The 23,228-nt window shown below is 35.7% G+C and overlaps 1 protein-coding gene across 12 annotated transcripts in view; it reads left to right on the plus strand.

Annotated features, from left to right (window-relative positions):
* The window catches only part of LOC100115246 (trithorax group protein osa), a 411,563-nt gene that overhangs the window by 154,346 nt on the left and 233,989 nt on the right, over nucleotides 1-23,228 (plus strand). For all 12 annotated transcript variants that reach the window (XM_031930083.2, XM_031930084.2, XM_031930092.2 and 9 more), the window contains one exon: nucleotides 11,116-11,294. In XM_031930083.2, coding sequence (XP_031785943.1) covers nucleotides 11,116-11,294 — 179 coding nt within the window. The remainder of the gene's footprint in view (nucleotides 1-11,115; nucleotides 11,295-23,228) is intronic.

The following is a 23,228-nucleotide window of genomic DNA, read 5'->3' on the forward strand; positions in this document are numbered from 1 at the left end:
CGTTGGTTTGGTTCCCAACCTCTTCAGATCGCTTTTTGTAAATGTTACATATTAAATTACAATATTACGAGGAACAAAATCCTCAAGTCAAACTTTTCAGCCAAAGTTTTCACCAATAAACAAAATGAAATGGGAATGGTAAGTAACGTAGTGAGTATCTTGAGAGTTGTTTTTTTTTTTAGTGAAATTAATCATACGAAATTTAAATTTATCAACTATTACCGCTACTCGATATTCAAATATTTAATTTGTTCAAAGCCTTCCTGTTACCTATGATTCAAAAAGTTTTCGATAATTTCAATCTGACAGTGCACATTTGGCCGGACGACAATTAATTTGCGAATAGTAAATCAAAACGCACTTACATGTTTTGAGGTAACAGGCCTTCGGAAGCTTAGCAACCTAATGATTGCAGTAAATCAAGAGCCGATGCAGGAAATAAGAGGCAATGCTTTAATCTCAAAATGAGTAACATTAGACTTAGGCAACTGAAAAAAACCTTTTAGTTGAGGCTGTATTAAGCAAACTCTTGGATATTTTCCAAGAAGTCACCAAATAGTATATTGTGTACCAAAAGCATAAAGTAGGCGTTTTTAAACCTAGTATAGAGGGAGAGGGAGAGAGAGAGAGAGGGAAAGGGGCAGGGGGAGAAGGAGAGAGAGACAGAGAATGAGAAATCACGTAGTACGTTTTGATAACAAAATACATGTATTCAATAAATCATTATGAATGAAAATATTGCATAAATTTTGCATATATTCTTAATAATAGAATAAGTTTGTAAATACGCTTTGATTTTACAATATAGTTTTGGACAGATACGCTCAAATTTGCGTTATCGGGCCTGATTCGAAAATCTTATCAGTAAACGAAATGTTGGAAGTTTTGCAAGAGCTAATGAGCTCAAATAGCCTGTGCAGATTCTGAGAAAGGCTCCGAAGAAAGTGGGGATCGAGCCACCGTAAAATCTATCACATTCATACATCCACACGTATATACACACCCATTTACAAAATCTATCCAGCCTCGCCGCCAGTGCGTTATTACTCCTAGTCTCACACATTAATATAAACGCGAGCGCCGCGTCGCTTGCCTCGGTGTGTGTATGTATGTATGTATGTATGTATGTATGTATGTATGTATATATATATATATATATATATATATATATATATATATATATATATATATATTGAAACGGTTTATGTTAGCCGCGAACCGCGTGTAAGTTTTAAGCCCGAGTAGTTGTTAGAGAAAATACAAACACACCCGATGAATGTAGTTAATGACCAAGGATGATCCGACACTACGGGTGATGATCAATCGTCTGTGCAATTAAGAGATGCTTCGGAAGAAACCACTATTTCACGTCCACATCTATGTATTACCGGCTCAGTTATCCTGTCCATGAAAGAGAAAGACGAAGCAGTGGGAGCTGGATAGAATCAGGATGAGAAGACTTTAATTAGAGAAGAGAATCATTTAGAGAGCGCTATGCTCATTGCATACTAAGTATCCGGACGATTGGTCGATAGATGAGATCAGCAGTCCATACTATCGGCCTGGTTGCTGCATCAGAGAGCGAATGACTCCGTCAGCGCAGCGGAGTTCCTTATATACTTAGGGCTATCCCTCTCTCCAATGCATTATACTCGCACGCCTTCTACCTGCGCTCAGGTGGATTATTACATAGTCGACACTAGCACTATATAGTCGGTAACTTGCCACTATCGGCAAGTTATCCGTTGCTGCTCTCTTACCTGCGAGATGGGCCCGCCGTCTCAATATATATCTACCTATATTATATAGTTGTTTTGAGCCAAGGTGAGATTCAGCCCCCCTCGCCCCCCCTCAAAATAATGTTCAAACGTTTCAAAAAACGCTTTATTTTTTACTCATGAAGCCCCCCCCCTTTCCCCTGTCACACCCCCTTGCCGCCCTCATTGGCTCCTCTTCTGTCCCCCCATTAGCCCCCCCCCCTCAGTTACTTTGTTCAACATTTATATTAAAAAATATTATTCATTATGTTAAAATTTCTATTTTTTCCACGCGACCAATGAGGTAAATAGAAGAGATCGTTTTTTTCTCAGATGACAAAAATTTCAATGTTTTAGAATTAGAAATTAATGTAGCATCTCATATTAATTTTAATAAGCAATGATGTATTTTATTTGTTTATTTTTAATACTTTATTCTGTAACAAGTGGTCGAAAATTCATATTGCGCGCGCTTGTATAGTCGCGCGATTTTAGCTCTGCGTGTAATCGCGGTGTTGCCAAGTCGTGTGCGGAGGCGCGCGTGAGACACTACGCGTAAAGGTTGACTATTTCGGGCTTGCGACTAGTAAACACACGTGCGCGGAAACCAAACTAAAGCATCCCGGTAAACATATCGTGTCGACGAGCAATCAACTGCCATGGTTGGCACCTTCGATCTCAGCTTGACGTCCAGAAGCAGCTACCCAGGAGCCTTTCGAGGAGTGGAGCAGCAGGAGTGGCTAGAAGGGACGCCTTCTCGACCAGATTCTGTCGTTTGACCTTGGTCACCGGAGATCGTGCTCGACGCGTGCTTCGCATCTTCGTATATCTAACGAATTTCTTCACGCAACTATAAAGACGCCGAAGCCGAGATTCGTGCCACCGAATCCTCGGCTCGTCTACCGAACATCGTCCTCTCGCGCGGCGCGCGCGACTATTGTAACCAATTAAAGTAATCAATATATGCAACTATTCTATTCACAAGTTGCGCTTTTTGCTTTTACGAACCCCGTCCATCCTATCTCCTGTTCGCGGGCTTGATAGGGTTGGACTGGGATATAGCCGCGGCACCGTCGTCGCCGTTGGCAGCCGAGCAACTCTGTGCGCGGAGAAAGCGCGGCGAGCTACACTCGCGGTGCATTTTGTATACTCCAGCATCATCAAGAGATAGCCGTGGCGTAGCATTTTAACAGATAGAGAAACTGTTTGTTGTCTTTGCGGCATCTTCATGGTCGTCGTGCACAAGGCCAGTTGCCCCGTTACAAACTAGCGCCTCATCGTTGCAGGTAACAAGCAAGAGCGTCGGAATAGGTGGGCATTAAAATAAATTCGTGTAGCAAGAAAGGAGAATTAGCTCGTCTCGCGGAAGAACGAAATTTAACCCTAGCGCAAATGACCGAAGCAGAGAGGATGGCGGCTCTGACATTCGTATTTACAGGCATAGCCGCGAATAATGCGAGAACAACAAAGATGAATAGCAAAGCTGGGCAGAGTTCTATAAGGCGGCGACAATATGGTACGGCAACAGGCGATTCCAACAACGGACGCTGAAAGAAGATACCAAGGCGCGCACGAGCCCGTGCGCGAGTTTGTGACATGCTTGGGAGGCATGATGAAGGAAATAAAACCACAACCAAGCCTGATAAAACAACTAGACCTCTTAAATTAAAATCTGATGCCAGAACTGCAAAGGTTGACCCCTCGAATGAACTGCTACGACTGGGACAGTTTCCAAAGAAGCCGAAACCGTACTGGCGAGCGGGCAAGAGTAGCGCGCTACCACCACTGGTGCAAACTCTACTAGCATCGCTTGCGTACGTTTCACCGACGAAACGCAAACAGCCTGGTGCCGCAGCTGCAAAGTGGTATAGATAATTACCGGAAAATTAAGCAACGTTGGCCGAGCCTTTGACTCGGCTGACAAAGAAAGATCAGCTGTTCGTTTGTGACGTTGAACAGCATTTGAGACGATAAAAGCTCTTATCGCCTTGATTCCAGTACTGCACTGCTCGTGCTTCAATTAGCAGTTCGTCATACAAACCGATGCAAGTGATACAGCGTTGTGTTGACGCAGTGCATAGACGGACAAGACAAAGTACTTCGAATTCGCCAGCAGAGTACTCACCCCCACAGAGAGGAATTACACGGTCAGCGAACGAGAATGCTTGGCCGTGCTTTTCACCATACGCAAGTTTCACCAGTACATCGAAGGTTACCCATTCAAAGTCATAACAGATCACAGCAGCCTAAGGTGGCTATGCAATCTCTGTCAGCTGAGCAGAGTTGAACAGCGCGCACTATCATGTTTCATAGGTAAACGTGTGGTGCAAAGGTCTTGGCAATGGGTAGCCGGAGATATTATGGGCCCGTTGACGAAGTCTGCTAAAGGCTACGAGTACGCACTTATCTTCCAGGGTTTGTTTACTTGATGGATAGAGTGCGTGCCACTTTGTAAAGCCAACGTCGAAGCAATACTTGCCGCACTCAAGCAGAGAGTGATTTTGAGATTCGGTGCACCAGAGGTGTTTCACTCGGATAATGGTACCAAATTTTAAAAACAAGACAATAAAAGAGTACTTGGCTGAGCAAGGAATCGAACACTTGTACTCACCGCCATATCACCGGCAGGTGAATCCAGTGGAGCAAATAAACCGCACTGTCAAGAGAGAAATTTCCACGTTTACTCAAGATAATCATCACGCATGGGACGAATACCTTAACAAGATAGCGTTTTCCCTCAATACCGCAGTGCATACATTTTTGGGGACTTCGCTCGCGATGATGAATTTCGGTAAGCAGCCGAAAACGCCAACATCTTTTAGAGGGAAAGAAGATTAAGAGGCTGCACAGTAGGAGGCTGTGAGAGCGTGGCGAAACCGCCTCGCTAAGCTGCTAGCTCTAAGCGTGCAAAGGCCCTGTCCAGTGAGTCGCAAGATCGCCAGACGGCATTTTTCAATAACCGCCAATAGGAGATACGTATTATTGTCTGCGGCAGAAGGCATCACGGCAAAATTAGCTTTTCCGTACATAGACCCATATACGATTACGGCCCAAGTCGATTCGAATACATTCGAGCTGACCGATAAAAAAGGAAGTGTGAAAAAGCTAGTGTCAGCCAAAGAAATGGAGATTTTTTATGACAAAGTCGATAAAGAGGGGAACGACGATGAGTCTCGATCACCGGAGGATGCTTGAGAGATGAAGACGATGAGCCCAGAAGAGAAACCCACCAGAAGCGTGCGAACTCGAATCTGAGCTCAAGCCGACGGGCGTAGTGGCGGGAGGCAATTTTTTCATTAGGAATGATTGCAATTTTGCTTGTCGAACGAATTTTGGCCACAAATATCGGATTTTGGTACACTGTCTGGCGATACAGAGTTCTTTCGAAATTTTAATGTTCTCATATAATTTTGAATAAAGGTGATGAAAGTATTACATATTTACGAATAGAATAAATAATTCAAGCATATTCAAATTTCTATGAGATAATTAATCTAAATTTTTTATTTTAAATCAAGTTAAAGAAAACATAACATTATTGTGAACAGAAAAAAACGCGCCTTTTTATTTACCTTTAAAATAGATGTATTAATAATTTATTACCTTTTTTTTATTTAGATAAATGTCATATTAATGGTATTGGAGGTGGGCGAGCGAAGGGAGCAGGGGGAACCCCTCTAGTGTGTATATATATGTATGTGTGTATATATATATATATATATATATATATATATATATATATATATATATATATATATATCATGGACATAGGTCACATTTGTAAATGTCTCACCTAAACTATGTTTTCTTAAATAGAACTTTTCAGTTTTTTTTTTATTGCGACTTTACTTAAAGGGTCCAGTCTGGGTTAAATCCTGCAAAAAAAAACAACAGAATATTCGTCTGGTAATTTTTTTTTTTACCTAAATTAAAAAACATAAAATATCTACCGAAAATATTTACAATATACATTATTTCTACTAAAAAATATACATATACTATACAAAATCACTGACCCAAATTCATGGCATTTTACTATATAAATAAGTGTTTTTAGTTACTTGACACGGCTTTGTGAAAGATCCGGATCGTCTTCTTTACTCTACCCGGGCTTAAAATGTACTTTAAACACGCCCCCTCAGACCTAATGAAGGACATTTATAAAAAATATTAATTAAATGTTGTTAGCAACAAGTACAGTGTGAAAAATATTAATTAAATTTATTAGCCACGTATACAACGTTTGAATAATAATATTTAACGAATATTTTTTATAAATGTCTTTTATTACGTCTGAGGGAGCATGTTTAAGGTACATTTTAAGCCCGGGTAGAGTAAAGAAGACGGTCCGGATCTTTCACAAAGCCGTGACAAGTGACTAAAAACGCTTATTTATATAGTAAAATATCAATTATTTCGGTCAGTGATTTTGTATGGTATATATATGATATTTTTTGGTAGAAATAACGTATATTATCAATATTTTCAGTAGATATTTTTTGATTTTTAATTCACGTGAAAAGAAAAAAATGTTATCATATTACAAGGCGGGTACGCCGAGAGATTGTATGATGCTCTCTTTGTCAGCCGACCTTGAACAATAAGGCGGGCCAACGGAAGTAAGTTTTACGTTAATATTTGGTTGCCCTGAAAACAGATTGGTAAATCGTGGTAGTCAGAGAGCATGAAAGAGATAAGCACTGTTTGTCTGCACGTAGCTGTAAGAAGCCTACGTTAGTAAGAAGGGGGGGGGGGGGGGAAGAGAAAGAACTGTATGTGGAAGATGAAGAAAGCCGAGAATGTGGAATGATGATGACCTTACGCTCTAATTCGCAGACACGACTGAAACGGGATCCGAGTGCCCCTAGTATGTCTTCCAGGACTAAATCAACCGGTAGATAATTTGGTGGACCTTGGTCGTTTGGCCGCTTGAGCGTCAAGGCACCGAAAAGGAGTGGACTTGGTCCGAAAAGCAAGCTTCGACCGGTCGTTCGTTCGAGAAGGAAGGGAAACCTCGACGTAGTGCGAGTAATGTCAGAGCGTCCGAGAGTGGAGGGCTCTGCCGGTCGACCTACTTGAGAAGGAGTCGGAACCGGACCTATAGTCCTGGAGCGCGGACCTTGCCGAGAGCTTTGTCCGAAAGAATAGGGAGGTCTGCACCAGGCCGAAGACGGGAAACAACTGATGCTTGCACCCGAGCGCGCCTCATACTTATAGGCGTTCCGCGAGCAGCGCCGACACGCTAGTAGGAGTGGGGGTACTTGCGCGCAAGGGTCTGTGAGACAGAAGCAATCGGGTGTAGAAGCAACTGCGCGCGGCAGTCATTGAGAGGGGAGGTATCAATCAGACGAAGATTTTTTTGTTTTTTTTTTGCAGGTTTTAACCCAGGCTGGACTCCTTAAATCTGGGGTTTTAAGATCATTGCTCAGTGCGTTGAACACATAAAAGCTATTCTGTTGAGTAATAGTTCTATGAACTTTTGGCAACTGAATGCTTTTATTTCTAGTATTACTCGTGTTTTTTTTTTTCAAATAAATCTTTTAGAGTGCAATAATGAAATGATACAGCCTCTAATTGGAACAATTGTCTAACTGTTAAAGGACGGTCATGCGGCTCGAAATAATTCTTATTCATAAAATTTTCAACAGTTTGTTTTAAATACTCATTATTAAATTCAAACAGTTGTTATAGGCTTCTCCCCATACAATTATACCATAACCGACTAGGCTTTGGAAAAAAGCATGATAAATAATCAAAAGCGTTTTTCTATCCATAATATTCCTGATTTTAGCAAAGATAAAAATTAGATATTTAGTCTTTTTTACAAGAGAATCAATATGTTTATCCCAACGCATATCGAAATCGAAAATTAGTCCTAAATCTGGCTTTTACTGTCTTAATAACATTATTACCGATAATTATATGCAAATTGTCCGACACACTATTACAATAGTTTTCATATGTAATATACACAGTTTACTTACATTTAAAGATAATTTGTTTAGCGCAAGCCATTTTGCAACTTTATTTAAATAAACATTTATCTTATCCTGAGCAGAGAACCACTTGTCATCACTCGAGATGATGTCAGTGTAATCCGCATAGGACATAATGGTATCCTGTTGCATATTTCTCAATAGACCATTTACATATAATATAAAGAATAATGGTCCTAGTATGGTCCCTCGACTCCGACTCGTGTTGAACACCTCACCTTCGCATGAAATAGTCTATTTTCTCCCCTTGATTCACAATGTACTATTTTAAAATAGAATTGATTTTTATTTAATAGCGTAATACTCACTTTTTACAATAATTATAATTATTTCCTGAATAGTAAAATCTTAAATCAAATGAAAGGAGATACAAAAACATTACAATATTGATACTGCAACTATTAAAGGTATTGATAAATCTTACGAGATCATTTAAATAAATTTTCTGGTTGAAATGTTAAATAGCATTTGTGATGGATTGCCACCTTTCAAACCTGATTAAAAAAACTGAAGTTATCGGTATGTTGACCATAAATTAGTATAACATTGATGCCAAAATTATAACTGGGATTGGAAGAAAAGTTTTTATACTTAGAGTTCATTTCATTTCCATAGAATTTATTTTCTTTAGTCTAAGTGTTTGCGATGACTATCTAAAAAACCGCTGCCAATTCATTGGCACGTAGCTTCCTCCAACTAAATTTATAGTTCCAATAGATAAAATATTATTTAAATATACAATGTGAATGCTTTTTTAAATATTTTCAATCCCGATTATTTTGCTGAAGGAGCAATTAAAAAATAATACAAAATATTGTGGATCTGAATAAATTGGAATTGAGTACAGAGCAACTACAAAAGAAAAGTTTTTTTTATATTTTAATTGTATTATTAATATTTTACAATATGTCAATGTTTGTGATTAATATATTGCGTCAAATATCTCTTAGACGTAAATTTTCGATCACAAATCGTACAAACTGAACCACAAGTAGCAACGTGCCTTTTCATTGATCCACTCCTTATATATTTTTTACACTTTTCGCGCCTCATCCTTTTAGAAGAGTACACATCTTGCTCATGTTTATATAGAATACGCACTTGCTTACCACATGTTCTGCATGTTTGTTTCTCATTATCATGAAACTTTATGTGACGACTCAAATTGCTTTTTTTCCGCTCAATTTTCCGCGAAATTGATGTGTTTCTTATTTCAAAAATCCAATGACTCATTCCCATTCCCCTTTAATTATACATAATCATATTGATAAACTTTCAATAATAAAACTAGTGTATTATGTACAACAAAGATTATAAACAAAAGAGAAATGTATATTTTATTATTTTTCTAATAAAAAAAAAAAAAACAAGTGAATGTCTTGAGAATTTATTTTTTTACTCTACACCACTTCTTTTAGAACGTTGATTCACCATTTGCATTATTCATACACAGTGTCACATATCAGAACTCCGAATACCAATACCATCAAATTATCAGGTTCTAAATCTTGTAGATCTGAAACGGATGAAATCGTCGAAAAAGTTTAAAATTACAATTCAAAAATTTTAAATGTATTGTTTTAATAAACATACAATATGTGTTAATGAAATATAATTTGAATTCAATATATTTCCAAAAAGTATTTTTACTGCGTTTAAGCAAGCCATCTGCGCAAAGATTGGCAGTACTCATGTACTTATGTCATACTGATGGGCGTGTGTGGGTGTGTGTGTGTGTGTGTGTGTGTGTGTGTGTGTGTGTGTGTGTGTGTGTGTGTGTTGTCTATATATATATATATATATATATATATATATATATATATATATATATATATATATATATATATATATATATATATATATATATATATATATATATCATTTTGACATAAATTAATAGGGAGGGACTTTAACGACGTGCAACGACATCCCTATAAGAGGAGAAAAAGTTTTAAGAAAAATCAGTTTTTACATTTTAGCTCTTTATTTGAGTCGAACCGCTCGACGAAATCGTTTAAAATTTTAGCAGCAAATAGTTTTTTTTATGGCGAAACAGCAAATACAATTTTGAAGCATTTGACTGCATTGTTTTAGAGATATAAGAAATAAAAAAATTTCAAAAAAAAAAATGAAATCTTGATATCTTAAGAACCATAGGGGTTCGAAAGCTGCGCAATGAACTTAGCCAAGACACATAAAATATCTACTTTTTCCCAAAATCTCAAGTGCAATAAAGCCTTTTTACTTCCGTAATCGAGGCACAAAAAAAACTCATTTTTTCCAGTTTTCGATTTTTTACTGAAAAAAATAAGTAGTCAAATAACTTGTAATTTTAATGGGATATAGTTTGACACGTGACCCATCGACATGATTTTTTTCGTGAGTTTATGATGTTTAGTTTTAGAGATATGAATTTAAAAATAAAAAATCACTTTTTCATTTTATCTGCCGAACAAAGCGGTCGATCCCGAGGACCAAACGGGGAAAAGTAGGTAATTTTATTCTCTTTCAAATGCATATATAAAAAAAAATAGTTAGAAAAATAAAAAATAAATGTTTTTCCCGAATTCAGAATCCAAAAATATACATACATGTAAAATTTTATTGATATTGACCGAGTAGTTCCAGAAATATTACGGTATACACACACATACATACGGACATTTTCTAAAAACACGTGATTTGAACTTCTAACACACCAAAAAGTATTTACTAAAAGTTTTGACGAAACTAAAATTTTACTATTACAAAGCTTCCTCTAGGAGGAAGCAAAACTCTCAAGATCAAAGTAGCGATAATGTAGGAATACAATTGTACGTATCATTATCCATATGCAAAGTTTATAATCAATTATTTATTGAAATTGAAAGTTAAAACAATTTAAAAATAGGAAATACAGTTTGAAATGAAATCTTCTATTAGATTTTTAGATGGGTAGGGGGGGGGGGGAGCATTACCAAAATGTTTTTTTAATATAGATACAGGTGTGTGTGTGTGTGTGTGTGTGTGTGTGTATGTTCGTATTTATAAACACTTGTAATACTTCTCTTTTTAGGTCGCAAAAACAGCCTTTTGATGTATGTGTTATAAAAAAAACGTTCATTTACTTTTCATTACTCAATATAGAAAAGGTTGAAAACATAAAAATACAATCTTTTTTTATTAAATGTTGATAACATTAAAAGCCGTCGTACAGCCTCCTTCTTACAATTACTATATTTAGATTCTTAAATTTAAGTTTTTAAAGGTGTTATAAATATAAAAATCGATATTTGTGAAACTACTAATCACTTTACTGGAGATGCGTTTTTTACTAATGATAAGTATTAAACATTTATTTAGCATTGCATAATTTATTGTAGCTTCTGGCGAGGACCCAGTATTCACACCAAAGGTTAGAAAAGATTTGATGGTTTACCACAGTCATCCTGCTACACCTCAAAGTACTGTTCCTTCACCTGGTGCAGCAAGTATTAATTCTGTTCATGAAGATTATCCTGATACAAACAGTCCTAGTTGGCCGCGTACACCTGCCAGTCCAGTAAGTTATTAAATTATTCCTGGTCATTATATAATAAAGTAGATAGTTTTAATGTGTGTGTGTGTGTGTGTGTGTGTGTCTATATATATATATATATATATATATATATATATATATATATATATATATATATATATATATATATGGGACGTTTCACGTCAACTGGACCATCAGTGCACCAAAAATTTGGGTTAACCTAACAAGACGTTTGAGGTCTCAAAATGATCGTCTGGTCAAGGGCTTTTGAAAAAGTTCTGGCCTTTTCAAAAATCCAATGTGGCGCATAAAATATGGAGCCTGAAACCCACGTTTTTATAGCACATTCAACAAAAACAATAGTAAAAATGTTCTAATTTGTGAAATATCCCACCAAAAAGCATGTACAACTCATGATAGGACATATTATTGACAATGCTGACGGAATTCCAAAATCAAAAATGGCGGAATCAAAATGGTGGACATTATACCTCCACCAAACCCATTTTACCGCAACAAATGATTTTTGATCAGTTTAAAGTATTGATGTGGGGGTTTTCAGGGTCACTGAATCTTATTTTAACCTCGACATTTCAAAATTCGAAATGGTGGATCCAAAATGGCGGACATTATACCACCACCAAACCTATTTTACCGCAATGAACGATTTTGAATCAGTTTAAAGTATCGGTATGGGAGTTTGAGGGGCCGCTGAATCTTATTTTAACGTCGAAATTTCAAAATTCAATATGGCCATATAAACTGGCGGATAATTGTCATAACCCACCCGCAGGCTCTCGCGAAAAGCCCCTGCTAACGCGCAACCCGCCGAACACGCCACGCACGCTGCAGCGCTTATCACCGCCGCGCTAGTACCGCGGCGCGCCGCTAGGCGGCTGCGCATTACCCACAAGTGAAGTAGCGTCGCGGAGGGCACATAAGGTGGCCGGGTCCAGCGCTGTACCTCGCCCCTCTTCCAACAGCCTAATGCTGCAAGTACACGGCTCGTGTCCAATGACAACTTGTGCAAAGACTTCAGCAAATAAAACTGTTTTGTGGCAAAGGAATTTATTGCTTTCAAGTGATTTATTTCATCCCTCTTTTTTACCTACACCCCCAACCCCTTCCCACGTTTAGCAACCCATAGAAAGGAATATTTTCTTCAAGGAATGCTTTCTTCATCGACGACTTTTTTTCCAACAGTCTTTTTCAGGATAGTTGGCGAGCAAGTCCATCAGCGGCTTTATTCATAGGCGACTTTTTCTCCAGCAGTCCTTTTTAGGATAGTTAATAGGTACATTAATAGATACATTGGCGACTTCTTCTTCAACATCCTTTTTAAGGCAGTTGTTGAATAAGTCTTACTTTATCGGCAACTCCTTGTTCAACTGTACTAGCCGTAATTTTGTTATTTCTAACATTTTTTTTTGTTTTGGTTGTGCTTTCTCATATCCTACAACAATGTCTTCTCCTGCGAAAAAATATCGTATCGATAGATGCGTTAATCCATTTGATATTAATACAGGACACAGCAAATCTCTTAGGAAGATCTCCAAAGAATTTCAAGATGTCTATCCTGATTATCCAACATCTTCACAGATTTGTGATACATGTAGAAAATCCTTTTACAAACTACATGATTTGTCATCTCCAAACGTCAGTATGAGTGTTGATTTTGAATCAGAGACTGACTCACCTTCGGTTTCAAACACGGATGCACCTATGCAAGATGATCTTACAGATATTTTAACTGGACTTAAAAACAAATTCCAATCCCTGCCGGAGAACGATCCATTACGTGTCAGTATTCTTACTATTTTGCCCGAACACTGGGCAATACGTAAAATTATGAACCAATTTGGTGTGTCTCACAGAATGGCTTGTAAAGCAAAACATTGAAGAGAATCAGATGGAGTTTTGGCTTCTCCCGTTGCAAAACGTGGAAAAACATTACCTGCAGAAACTACTCAGAAAGTTGAAGATTTTTACGAAAATGATCTTAACAGCAGAATTATGCTAAATAAAAAAGATACCGTCAGTATTTATTTATATGGTGAAAAAATAAAAGTGCAGAAAAGATTATTACTTACTGATATTAAGAACCTTCATAATCAATTTAAAGAACAGTTTCCTGAACATCCGATTGGGCTTACCAAGTTTGCGGAACTGAGACCACAATGTTGTGTCTGCAGGATCCTCTGGTACACACAATGTATGTGTAAGTACGATACACCAAAATTTCAAGGCGATGATTGACGCAGTAAATATAGAAAAAATCTCAAACAATATTCTGAAGAATTATAAAGATTGTTTGAATTTCGTTCTATGTGAGGATCCCAAACTAAGTTGTTATTTGAATGAATGCAAATTTTGTCTGGACATTCAAAAGTTTTATAAATCTGAACGTAAGCTAAAGCATTTCAGTACAGTATCTATGTCCGACTGTACTACTCATGATGCCACTGCAGTATACATAATGCAGCAAAAGCTTATACCTGATATTCGCAAGGTTTGTCCCACAGTAAAAAAGGTAATATATGCTACTGATGGTGCTAAACAGCATTTTAAAAATCGTTATCAAATGAGTAGTTTAATGAGCCATAAGAGAGATTTTGGCGTTGATGCTGAATGGCACTGTTTTGCAACAGCACACGGAAAAGGTAGTTGCGATGGAGTTGGAGCGATAGTAAAGAGAGAAGCTACAAGAGCGAGCTTACAAGCTGCAAAAAATAAAGCAATTCTAGATGTTAAAGCTCTTTATTCATGGGCTAATGGGCGATCATTCAATATAACATTTTTCTTATACACCAAAAAAGATCAAGAACAAACTCGTAAATTCCTAACAAAGAGATTTAAAAACTGTCCACCTGTCACAAACATACAAATGGGGCATGGATTTATCCCAGAAAATAATGAAACGTTGAAAGTCATGCATTACTCAAATGCCAATGAACCTAGGAACAGAGTAATTTATGATATCGGCGAAAGCCATTTATCACCAGTAAAAACTCCACAAACGAGGAGCCAGAATTGATAAGAGTGCACAAAATGTCATTAAAGATTGATTCATTTGGCTACATTATATATTTTTTTCATCCACGCAGGCATATACATATACACAGAACAATAGAAAAATGTAAGTGCAAAAACCGCAGACAGATAATTCTAAATCTAATAGACCGGAAAAATATAAGATTCATGTGCACAAATACTGATTCCGATAATACATTTATAACCATTTACCTCACAAACCCCCATATCGATACTTTAAATTGATCTAAAATCATTTGTTGCGGTAAAATTGGTTTAGTGGCGGTATAATGTCCGCCATTTTGGATCCACCATTTCCAATTTTGAAATGTCGAGGTTAAAATAAGATTCAGTGACCCTGAAAACCCCCATATCGATACTTTAAACTGATCAAAAATCATTTGTTGCAGTAAAATGGGTTTGGTGGAGGTATAATGTCCACCATTTTGATTCCGCCATTTTTGATTTTGGAATTCCGTCAGCATTGTCAATATGTCCTATCATGAGTTGTACATGCTTTTTGGTGGGATATTTCACAAATTAGAACATTTTTACTATTGTTTTTGTTGAATGTGCTATGAAAACGTGGGGTTCAGGCTCCATATTTTATGCGCCACATTGGATTTGTGAAAAGGCCAGAACTTTTTCAAAAGCCCTTGACCAGACGATCATTTTGAGACCTCAAACGTCTTGTTAGGTTAACCCAAATTTTGGGTGCACTGATGTTCCGGTTGACGTGAAACGTCCCATATATATATATATATATATATATATATATATATATATATATATATATATATATATATATATATATATATATATATATATATATATATATATATATATATAAAGTGTGGCACCTCCTTTGTCCAAAAAACAGATGCTCAAAAAATTCGTGTCCTTGCTTAAAATTTAGCTTAATATATCTACTTTTTATTACTGAGTGGTCTTTTTAAAAAATTCAAAATCGTCGGCTGGCGCAGCTTCAATAATACACTGATATCACTACAGAATAGCAGTTGAATGCTTTTAAAACTTGCAGGGGCAAAGAAAAAATTGGTAAAAAAGCTTATTTGCATGTATTTTTTCCGCTGAGCACGAATCCACCATTAGTTTTGGTCTATGGGTTCACATTTTGTCCATAACCTTAAACTAGCGCGCCACACGCGGTCTTACGGCCACGGTGGCTTGTCGCCTTGCATCCTTAAGCCGTATTGATATTCTGCAAGTCCGCCTGGTTTTTAAATGACTTGGTTTATTCTAACGCCGATTATGCGGTCTAAGATCTCGCCCGGGGTGTCCAGCATGCAGAGTGGTCTGTATGAGGAAGCTTCTTAGGAAACGTCCCTTCTTCAAGACATGAGTTGTACAAGTCCACAAAGACATCGGTGCGTGCTTATATAGCTTGTTGCAATGCAATATTGGGTATGCTATCTAGGCCTGGAGCCTTGTTTTTCTCAATTCTTTCGCATGCAGTCAGTAATTCCTCTGTGGTGATTGCTGAAATGGTTTCGTCATTCGCCTCCGCTTCAGGAATAGCTGTTACTTCTAATTAAAGGGGAAACAGTGTGGTCACAATACGATTCTGCAATTCCGGGCTTTTAGAAGGGGGGATATAACCTCCCTTTATCTTCTTCATTATCACTTGGTACGGTCGCCCACAGGAGTCCAGCTCAACCTCGTCATGTAACTCTTTCAGGCACCGTCGTTTATTCTCTCGGATTTTTCTATTAAGTATCCGTTTAGCATTCTTCATTTCTTTATTTAGGGCGTCTACTATTGCTTTACCACGACCAGTCTTGTAGTATTTCTTTCAAGCCCGCTGTTCCCGTCTTCTGGTTCGATGACACTCTTTGCGGGACGCGTCGATTTCTTTATCCCACCAGTATACTGGCGGTCATCTATTGTTGGGAGTTCTCCTTGACATTGTTGCATCGCAGGCTCGGGTAAAATTTCCCATTACCTGCTCGACCTTATCATTTGCAGATCCCGACAGCTGTATTTCTTCTATAGTCAGCAGGGATGTCTCCTTATCATAATCCTTCGTTTTTCAGCTGACTCTTTTTGTCATTGCCTTCCCGTTGGATTTCTGTTTTGATATTCTTATCTCCAGTATTATCGCTTGGTGGTCACTGTTTGTGTATGATTGCTCACTATTTACGATCTAACTGTAGTTAATACAAAGAAAATGTATTAAATTCCAGGAATGTTACAGGAAAGCTTTTTCAAAGGTTTCCAAGCTTCCGTGGAAGCTTTCAGGAAGCCTCCCCTAACCTTCTATGCTATGTGGGATTTGCAGTCGCTATTGTATTTAATATTTGCCCATGTAGTGTACCATTTGATATTAGTAAAATTTGAGAACATTTTATTAGAATGTATGATACATTTACTTTATTATTTTTTCCAATATCAAAAGGTTCTAAAAATAAAATTAATTTTTACATAATTGCTAAAATTCCAATCATAAGAAACGTTAGTCACGCAATAAAATTTGCAGAATTTGAATCAAATCAACTGATAAAATTATTATTGAAGAACTTGAGGTATTATATACAGAAAGACTTAGTTAAGAACAGCAATCATCAATTAACTCTTTTAGAAGCACAATCAAAGAAAAAATTAATCAAAAAATAATATAGATAATAAACTGATAAGTTTAGCTGATAAAAAAACTGATAATTGTATTTTTATACAATTCAAAAGACACACTGGCAGCTCGCGGACCTGTCGCTGGGCTCTTTTATGCACTTCTAGAAGAGGTGATCCCCAATTTTTCGTCTCTTCGGTGGGGTGTATGTTTGGCCAATTAGGGAGCCTAGATGCAGCTTCTTGCCTTATTTGGAGCTTTTAATGTGTGTGACGTTGCAGGGAGGGCTAATCAGAAAATCAGAGTAAAAATCCTCTCCTCTAGTACATCGAGTCCCCTTGTGCTCTTCTCCTATCAAACTCGCCTCTAATTTACTTTTCTTATCTGCAGACTTATAAAAACTCCTCTATGCGTTTTGAGCTGGCTTGAGCTGTGTCCTCTTTGGCGGCTTCCCGAGCTACCAGAGCGCGTGAATTATGTGTCACTTATCGATAGCGCTGCGCGCCCTGTGGGTTTCCCCTTCATTGCACGTGCATTGCTTTCTGGTATGCGCGGTTCATGATGTACAGTAGGGTTCTTATTTTTCTCTTTACTTGTGCTGTGCTGTGTTCGTTATATTTTGTAGTGGCTCGGTTTTAGTATCGGTGTGTTCTGCTTGGTCTCTTGCTGTAGAATCACAATGTGTGCATGCGTATCGGTGTGTCTCTCTTGGTCTTAATTCGTTTCGTCTCTCTTCCACCATCTCTGAGGGCGATGTTTCTAAGCTTGATTTTACTCTTATATGTTCTCGTGCTTTAAATTCTTCTACATTATCATCTTTTTGTTCTATTACATCATTATTGTTTTAAGTAAGTCTACTATTATTATTGATTTTCTAAACTGATTTTACTTGTCAATATTCGAATTTAATTATGTTTTTATTCTTACTTCGCCATACGTTGTCGTTTCTTATTCTTATCTATTTAATTAATTATTGGGTGTGTCAAATACTATCGATTTCGTATTTAGGGTCTGTTTAATGACAATGTGATAGTATCCCGATGCCAAGTATAGTGTTATACTTTGTGCTATCAAAAGCGTCGTGTGACCTACATATTCTGAGTTTGATATATTAAGTGGCATGGTAGCGCCACGAAGGCAAGTTTAAGAAGCAGACAAAGCCGCGGCGCCCGTGACACGATTTCCTTCTATATTGGTGTTCGGATTTTTCATTATTCAAAAAAAAAATACTTATAATTACTGTTGGAAAGGTGTTTTGGCTCATTTAAATGTTTTCTGAGCGGAACTATGATTTCCAACAAAAATATTAGTGAAAAGGATGCTTATTTTTATAATATGTGAGTGTATAATCTACAAATGCTAAAATCACGTTTTTCTTCTTCAGCCCGAAATGTGAAAGAACCGTTAAGTTAGCCGCAGAAAGTGTTAGGACCGTGAAGTTGGCCGCAAAGCTATATACAGATGGGAATTGCTTTCTTAAGAAAATATAATAATATATGACGATATTTAGAATTAAGAGGTTGCCGGTGCATACTCTGCGTTCCGGAGCTGTAACAGTAACTAGCTTGCAAGGGTAGCCGATGACAAGGTTCAAGTTGTTTTCAGTGTCCTGGTATAAAAATTATTCAAGTACAGTGTCTAGGTGTACAGGGTGGCCGATGACGACTAGGTGGTGCGCAACATGGTTTTTTGGTATCTAGGTGAATAAATCATACAAGGGCGGTGACTAGGTGTACACGGCGGACGATGACGAGGTCTAGGTGGTTCACTCCGTGGATTTTGGAATCTAGGTGTAAACATCATTTATGGGCGGTGTCTAAGTGTACAAGGTGGACGGTGACGAGGTCTAAGTGAGAATTTGAAAGAAATTTGTCTCTTTTTTAAATTTCTTTTGTCCCTGATCGAGTGGGGGTGACCCCACATGAGAGAGGTTATTGGATTGGATTCTTATCTAATTTCCGATTTGCTATAGTGCTATTATATATATATATATATATATATATATATAGTGTTAATGTGAATTTCGGTATGTGTGCGTATTATATGTCGCGGATGTTGTGATTAGCAGCCGCTGCTGCTGTACATTTTTCGGGGGGACCAGAGCTCCTACATACAAATATTTCTTAAAATTAGATATACATAATTAATAATTTCATTGATGATAATCACTTTGCCATTTTGAGGATTATAAAAATGTCATCTTGAGAATGTCGCTTGTGGCTTTTAACATTGTGAATTACAAAAAGAGACGCTTTCCTATGGATTGTAATCTTGAATTTGTTGCATGAATATAATACAAAGATTTCTTTCAATTTTGCTTCTTAGTTATTCCAACAATATATGCGATTACTTATATTATGCTTTATCGCATAGAAATACCAAAATTATGTACCACAAACTACAGTGCTTCTCGTTTAATATATGAAAGGTAATGTCTTTGCCTATTTCAAGCTTACCTTCTTAGAATTGTGTAAGCTCTATATTATAAAATGAAAATATATGAAAGTTTAGTCTCCAAGTGCATGGCTTACGGTCGCCTATCTGCTCTCCCTCTAATAACTTCCGCACTCTCGCGCCGTCCGATTCCGTGAACCGCTCGACCATTTTCGTCTTCAAATCCTTATACTTGTCCGTGGCGGGTGACTCTGTCAGGACATCTTCCATCTGGTTGCTGGCCCTCTCCGTCAAACTCGAGATGGTATTACAATACTTAATGTTGTCGTCTGCAATACCCGCAGTGACGAACTGCGCCTCCAACAGCGTGAACCAAACCTTGATTTTGTTTTCGAGGAAAGGTGGCGCGCGGAAATTCCGCGGCGCGTGCACATTTACCACGGGCGCCGAATTAGCGGACACGTATTTATCGTTTTAAAAAAAACGATCCCATGCATGCGGATAGCAATGACATTTTTTTAACGATACTTATATTAGATTAAAAATAAACGTTAACGTTGTATTTAAATTCTTATTCAACAACTTTTCTTTACAGCTTTCTTTAAAATAAAGGACACATGCATATGTAATTTCTATTATTTTTATAACAAAAAAACGAATTTCGAATATAATACTTGTATATAAAATTAAAAATAAAATAAAATATATCAAATTAATTTTACAAATAGTCAAAAATTTTAATACATTTTCTTTGTATTTACATATATTTAAAAATATATAAATTGATCTACTTTTTAATTTTATAATAACTTTTGATTATTACATTTAATCAAATTTATTATATGTTTTAATATATCTCCTATAAATTTTAATATTTCGATTGAACTTTAATATGTAATTCACGGTTTTTTGAATTAACAAGATACAATCTGGTAAAAATTGAATTGTATAATTCTTTTCTTGTTGCACATTTTTTAATTTCATTAAATTTATACATGCATGGTATATCGGTGTATAAATAATTTCTTGCATTTTCATCATTCTGATTAAGTAGAAACCATGCAGTTAACGTTAACGTTGTATTTAAATTTTTATTAAATTGTTCATTCATAAAATGCACTGCTAATCTATACATATATGACGTTTGCTTCAGGAGGACTGACATACCTGGTTTTAATATATTGCTTAATTTCATCATAATTATAATCTTCTTTTTCGTTTTTACAGTCGTTATCAAAACTAAAAAACATATCAATGTTACTCGTTTTTAAAAATTCGCAATCATTGTATTTAAAACAATATTTAAATAAATATTGAACGCCCTGTACAGTTAAGCACACTTCAACGTTAATGTGACAGTTAAATTTTAATAATAAATATGGATATGGATTATCTTTAACATTTCATTCAAACTCAAAATGCTTTGCATTACAAAATTCATAGATTGCGTTCATTTTTCCTTAATAATTCTCAGTAATTGATGTTACATCTAAAAAAACATTATATCATGCGAATGTAATTTTTTATGAAGCCCCACCTAGACCTCAACATCGGCCACCCCGTACATTTAGATACTGCTATCGACTGATTTTTATACCTAGAAACCAAAAACCACGGTGCGAATTACCTAGACCTCGTCATCAGCCACCCTGTACATTTAACCCTGTTGAAAAAAATGGCTTCATTAAATGTCGTTAATAAATGACGTTATAAACTGATGTCATTCAATGACGTGATTAGACGTGTCACAAATTGGAACAAAAATTAACGTTATTTTATGACGTCATTTCCTGAATATTTTGATTGTATGAAAATGACATATTTTTGTAGTATCTAAAAGCCTTAAATATTTAAAACTTGATAAAAATAAGTGGTCTTACAGGTGCTACCATCTGAATGGTAGCACGGAAAATGGAGGCTAATGACTGTAAAATTTTGTTATTTCATTATTTGTTGTTTATTAAGATTATCAAAAATAATTAATTTGTTGGACATTAAGCCCCCATTTTTCGCAAAAAAGTAGAACATAAATCATACACTCAATCATAATTTTTGAAGACAGTGGATAATTAAGTTAAATGTTGCAGAAGATATAATATATTTACGATTCCTCTAGTTCCGTAGGAATATTTATAACAATAATATCAAGTTCTATGATTTTTCAAATAAGATATAATTTTTACATATAGCTTTTATCCTCGTGCTTTAAACAGAAAAAAAATACTTATTATATTTGACAAAATACTACTCAATATAAAATGTAAAGATGACAGTCTTAACTCTGTTAAACGCAAAGAGTAGATAATATTTTTCAAAAATAAATAATATATACAATAATGAAAATAAGATACCAAAGTAATAAGCTTTATTACAATAATATATCGAAACAAGGCAAAACTCTTCGTATACAATATCTCTAAAAAAATTAACTTTTAAAAAAGTAAAAGGTTAGGCGAGTTTGATATATTCCGCAACGAAATAACAGATAAAAAAGAACTGAGATCAATCAACCAAAGTCAAGTTTATTATATTTAATCATAATGAAGCAAAAACTTTTATTTTTGGTCAAAAAAGGGCTTACTTAACTTAAAGTTGAGTTATACAATGATCAATTAGGAACAACTCTCAAGATGCTTACAACATAACTTGCCATGATTGTTTCATTGTACTTATGGTGTTTTTATGACGTTCTAATACATGAAAAGAAAATTTTAGTTGTTCACCAATAAACAAAAACTCTTTTTGAAAATGCCAAGAGGTGATTAATAAGTTCAAGCAATCTTTATTTTATTATCACTTTAAATTGACTGGTTTGAGATTTTGGTCCAAATCACCGATGCCAAGATAAATTTGAAATTCTTATCTAATGTACTTGAAGCCACAATGAGGTTTCCAATGGGTTCATTTTTAGTTCAGTTTTGTTGAACAAAGCATTTTGCACTAGTATCATACTAATATGCATAATATCTATTAATTTTTTCAATCAGATATTATGATTTGATTAAATAAAAATTGATGACTTGGTACGGTCAAGTAAAATGAAGATCACTGCATGCATATCCTATAAACTTTGTACAGATATTATTCTAAATTCAATATCTATCAATTAATTGAATAACCAGATATCAGCATATTAAGTGCTTATTTAATTTCTTAACCTAATTCTAATTATAATCATATATGTAGGTAAATTTATATTCATTAATAAACATTAAAATTTTCATTTACAAATTTTATTTCGTACTCGAAGTCGCGACTGTGACAGGTGATTCAACGAAAAAACCGAAATTCAACCGAACTGTCCATTCAGTAGAAACTACGCTAGCGATTTCATTTAAATTAACTTGATAGCCTGTTACTTAAGCGCTCAAGTTAAATTTACTTGAATCTTGAGTAAACTCAATGATATATGGTTACTGCATCACAGAATTGACTTCTTAAACATATATTGAACAAGGTACATTTATTACATTATAATTTTTGCATTGTATACATTGATTTAATTGTATAAAGATTATACATAGCAGATTATAACGATCATGAATAACAATCATTATTGCATTGAAAAATTCATAATAATAATAAAAATTAAAATGAGAACAGTATTTTAACCATAAAAAAATACTTGCGCAATTTTTGATTATAATGAACTAAATCAATGACATTATACTTTGCAATAAGAAGCAACAAAATGCAACAAAATATGATTTATATAAAAGAATAAATAATGATTTGAATAAATTAAAAACAATATACTTTACTAGTCAAGAGGCTGGTAGAAAAATTTATCGGCTACAAACATTATAAATATTGAAGAACCAGCAACAATAAAATATATTCCACAAAGTTAATGCTTAATAGAAAAGTTTTCAACAATAATTTTTTTTTAATTTATAAAAAAATGTCTGCATACTTTGTGTCTGTGTGTATATTTTTTTTTATGTGGC

Source organism: Nasonia vitripennis (assembly GCF_009193385.2).
Source record: "Nasonia vitripennis strain AsymCx chromosome 4 unlocalized genomic scaffold, Nvit_psr_1.1 chr4_random0008, whole genome shotgun sequence".
Lineage (NCBI taxonomy): Eukaryota > Metazoa > Arthropoda > Insecta > Hymenoptera > Pteromalidae > Nasonia > Nasonia vitripennis.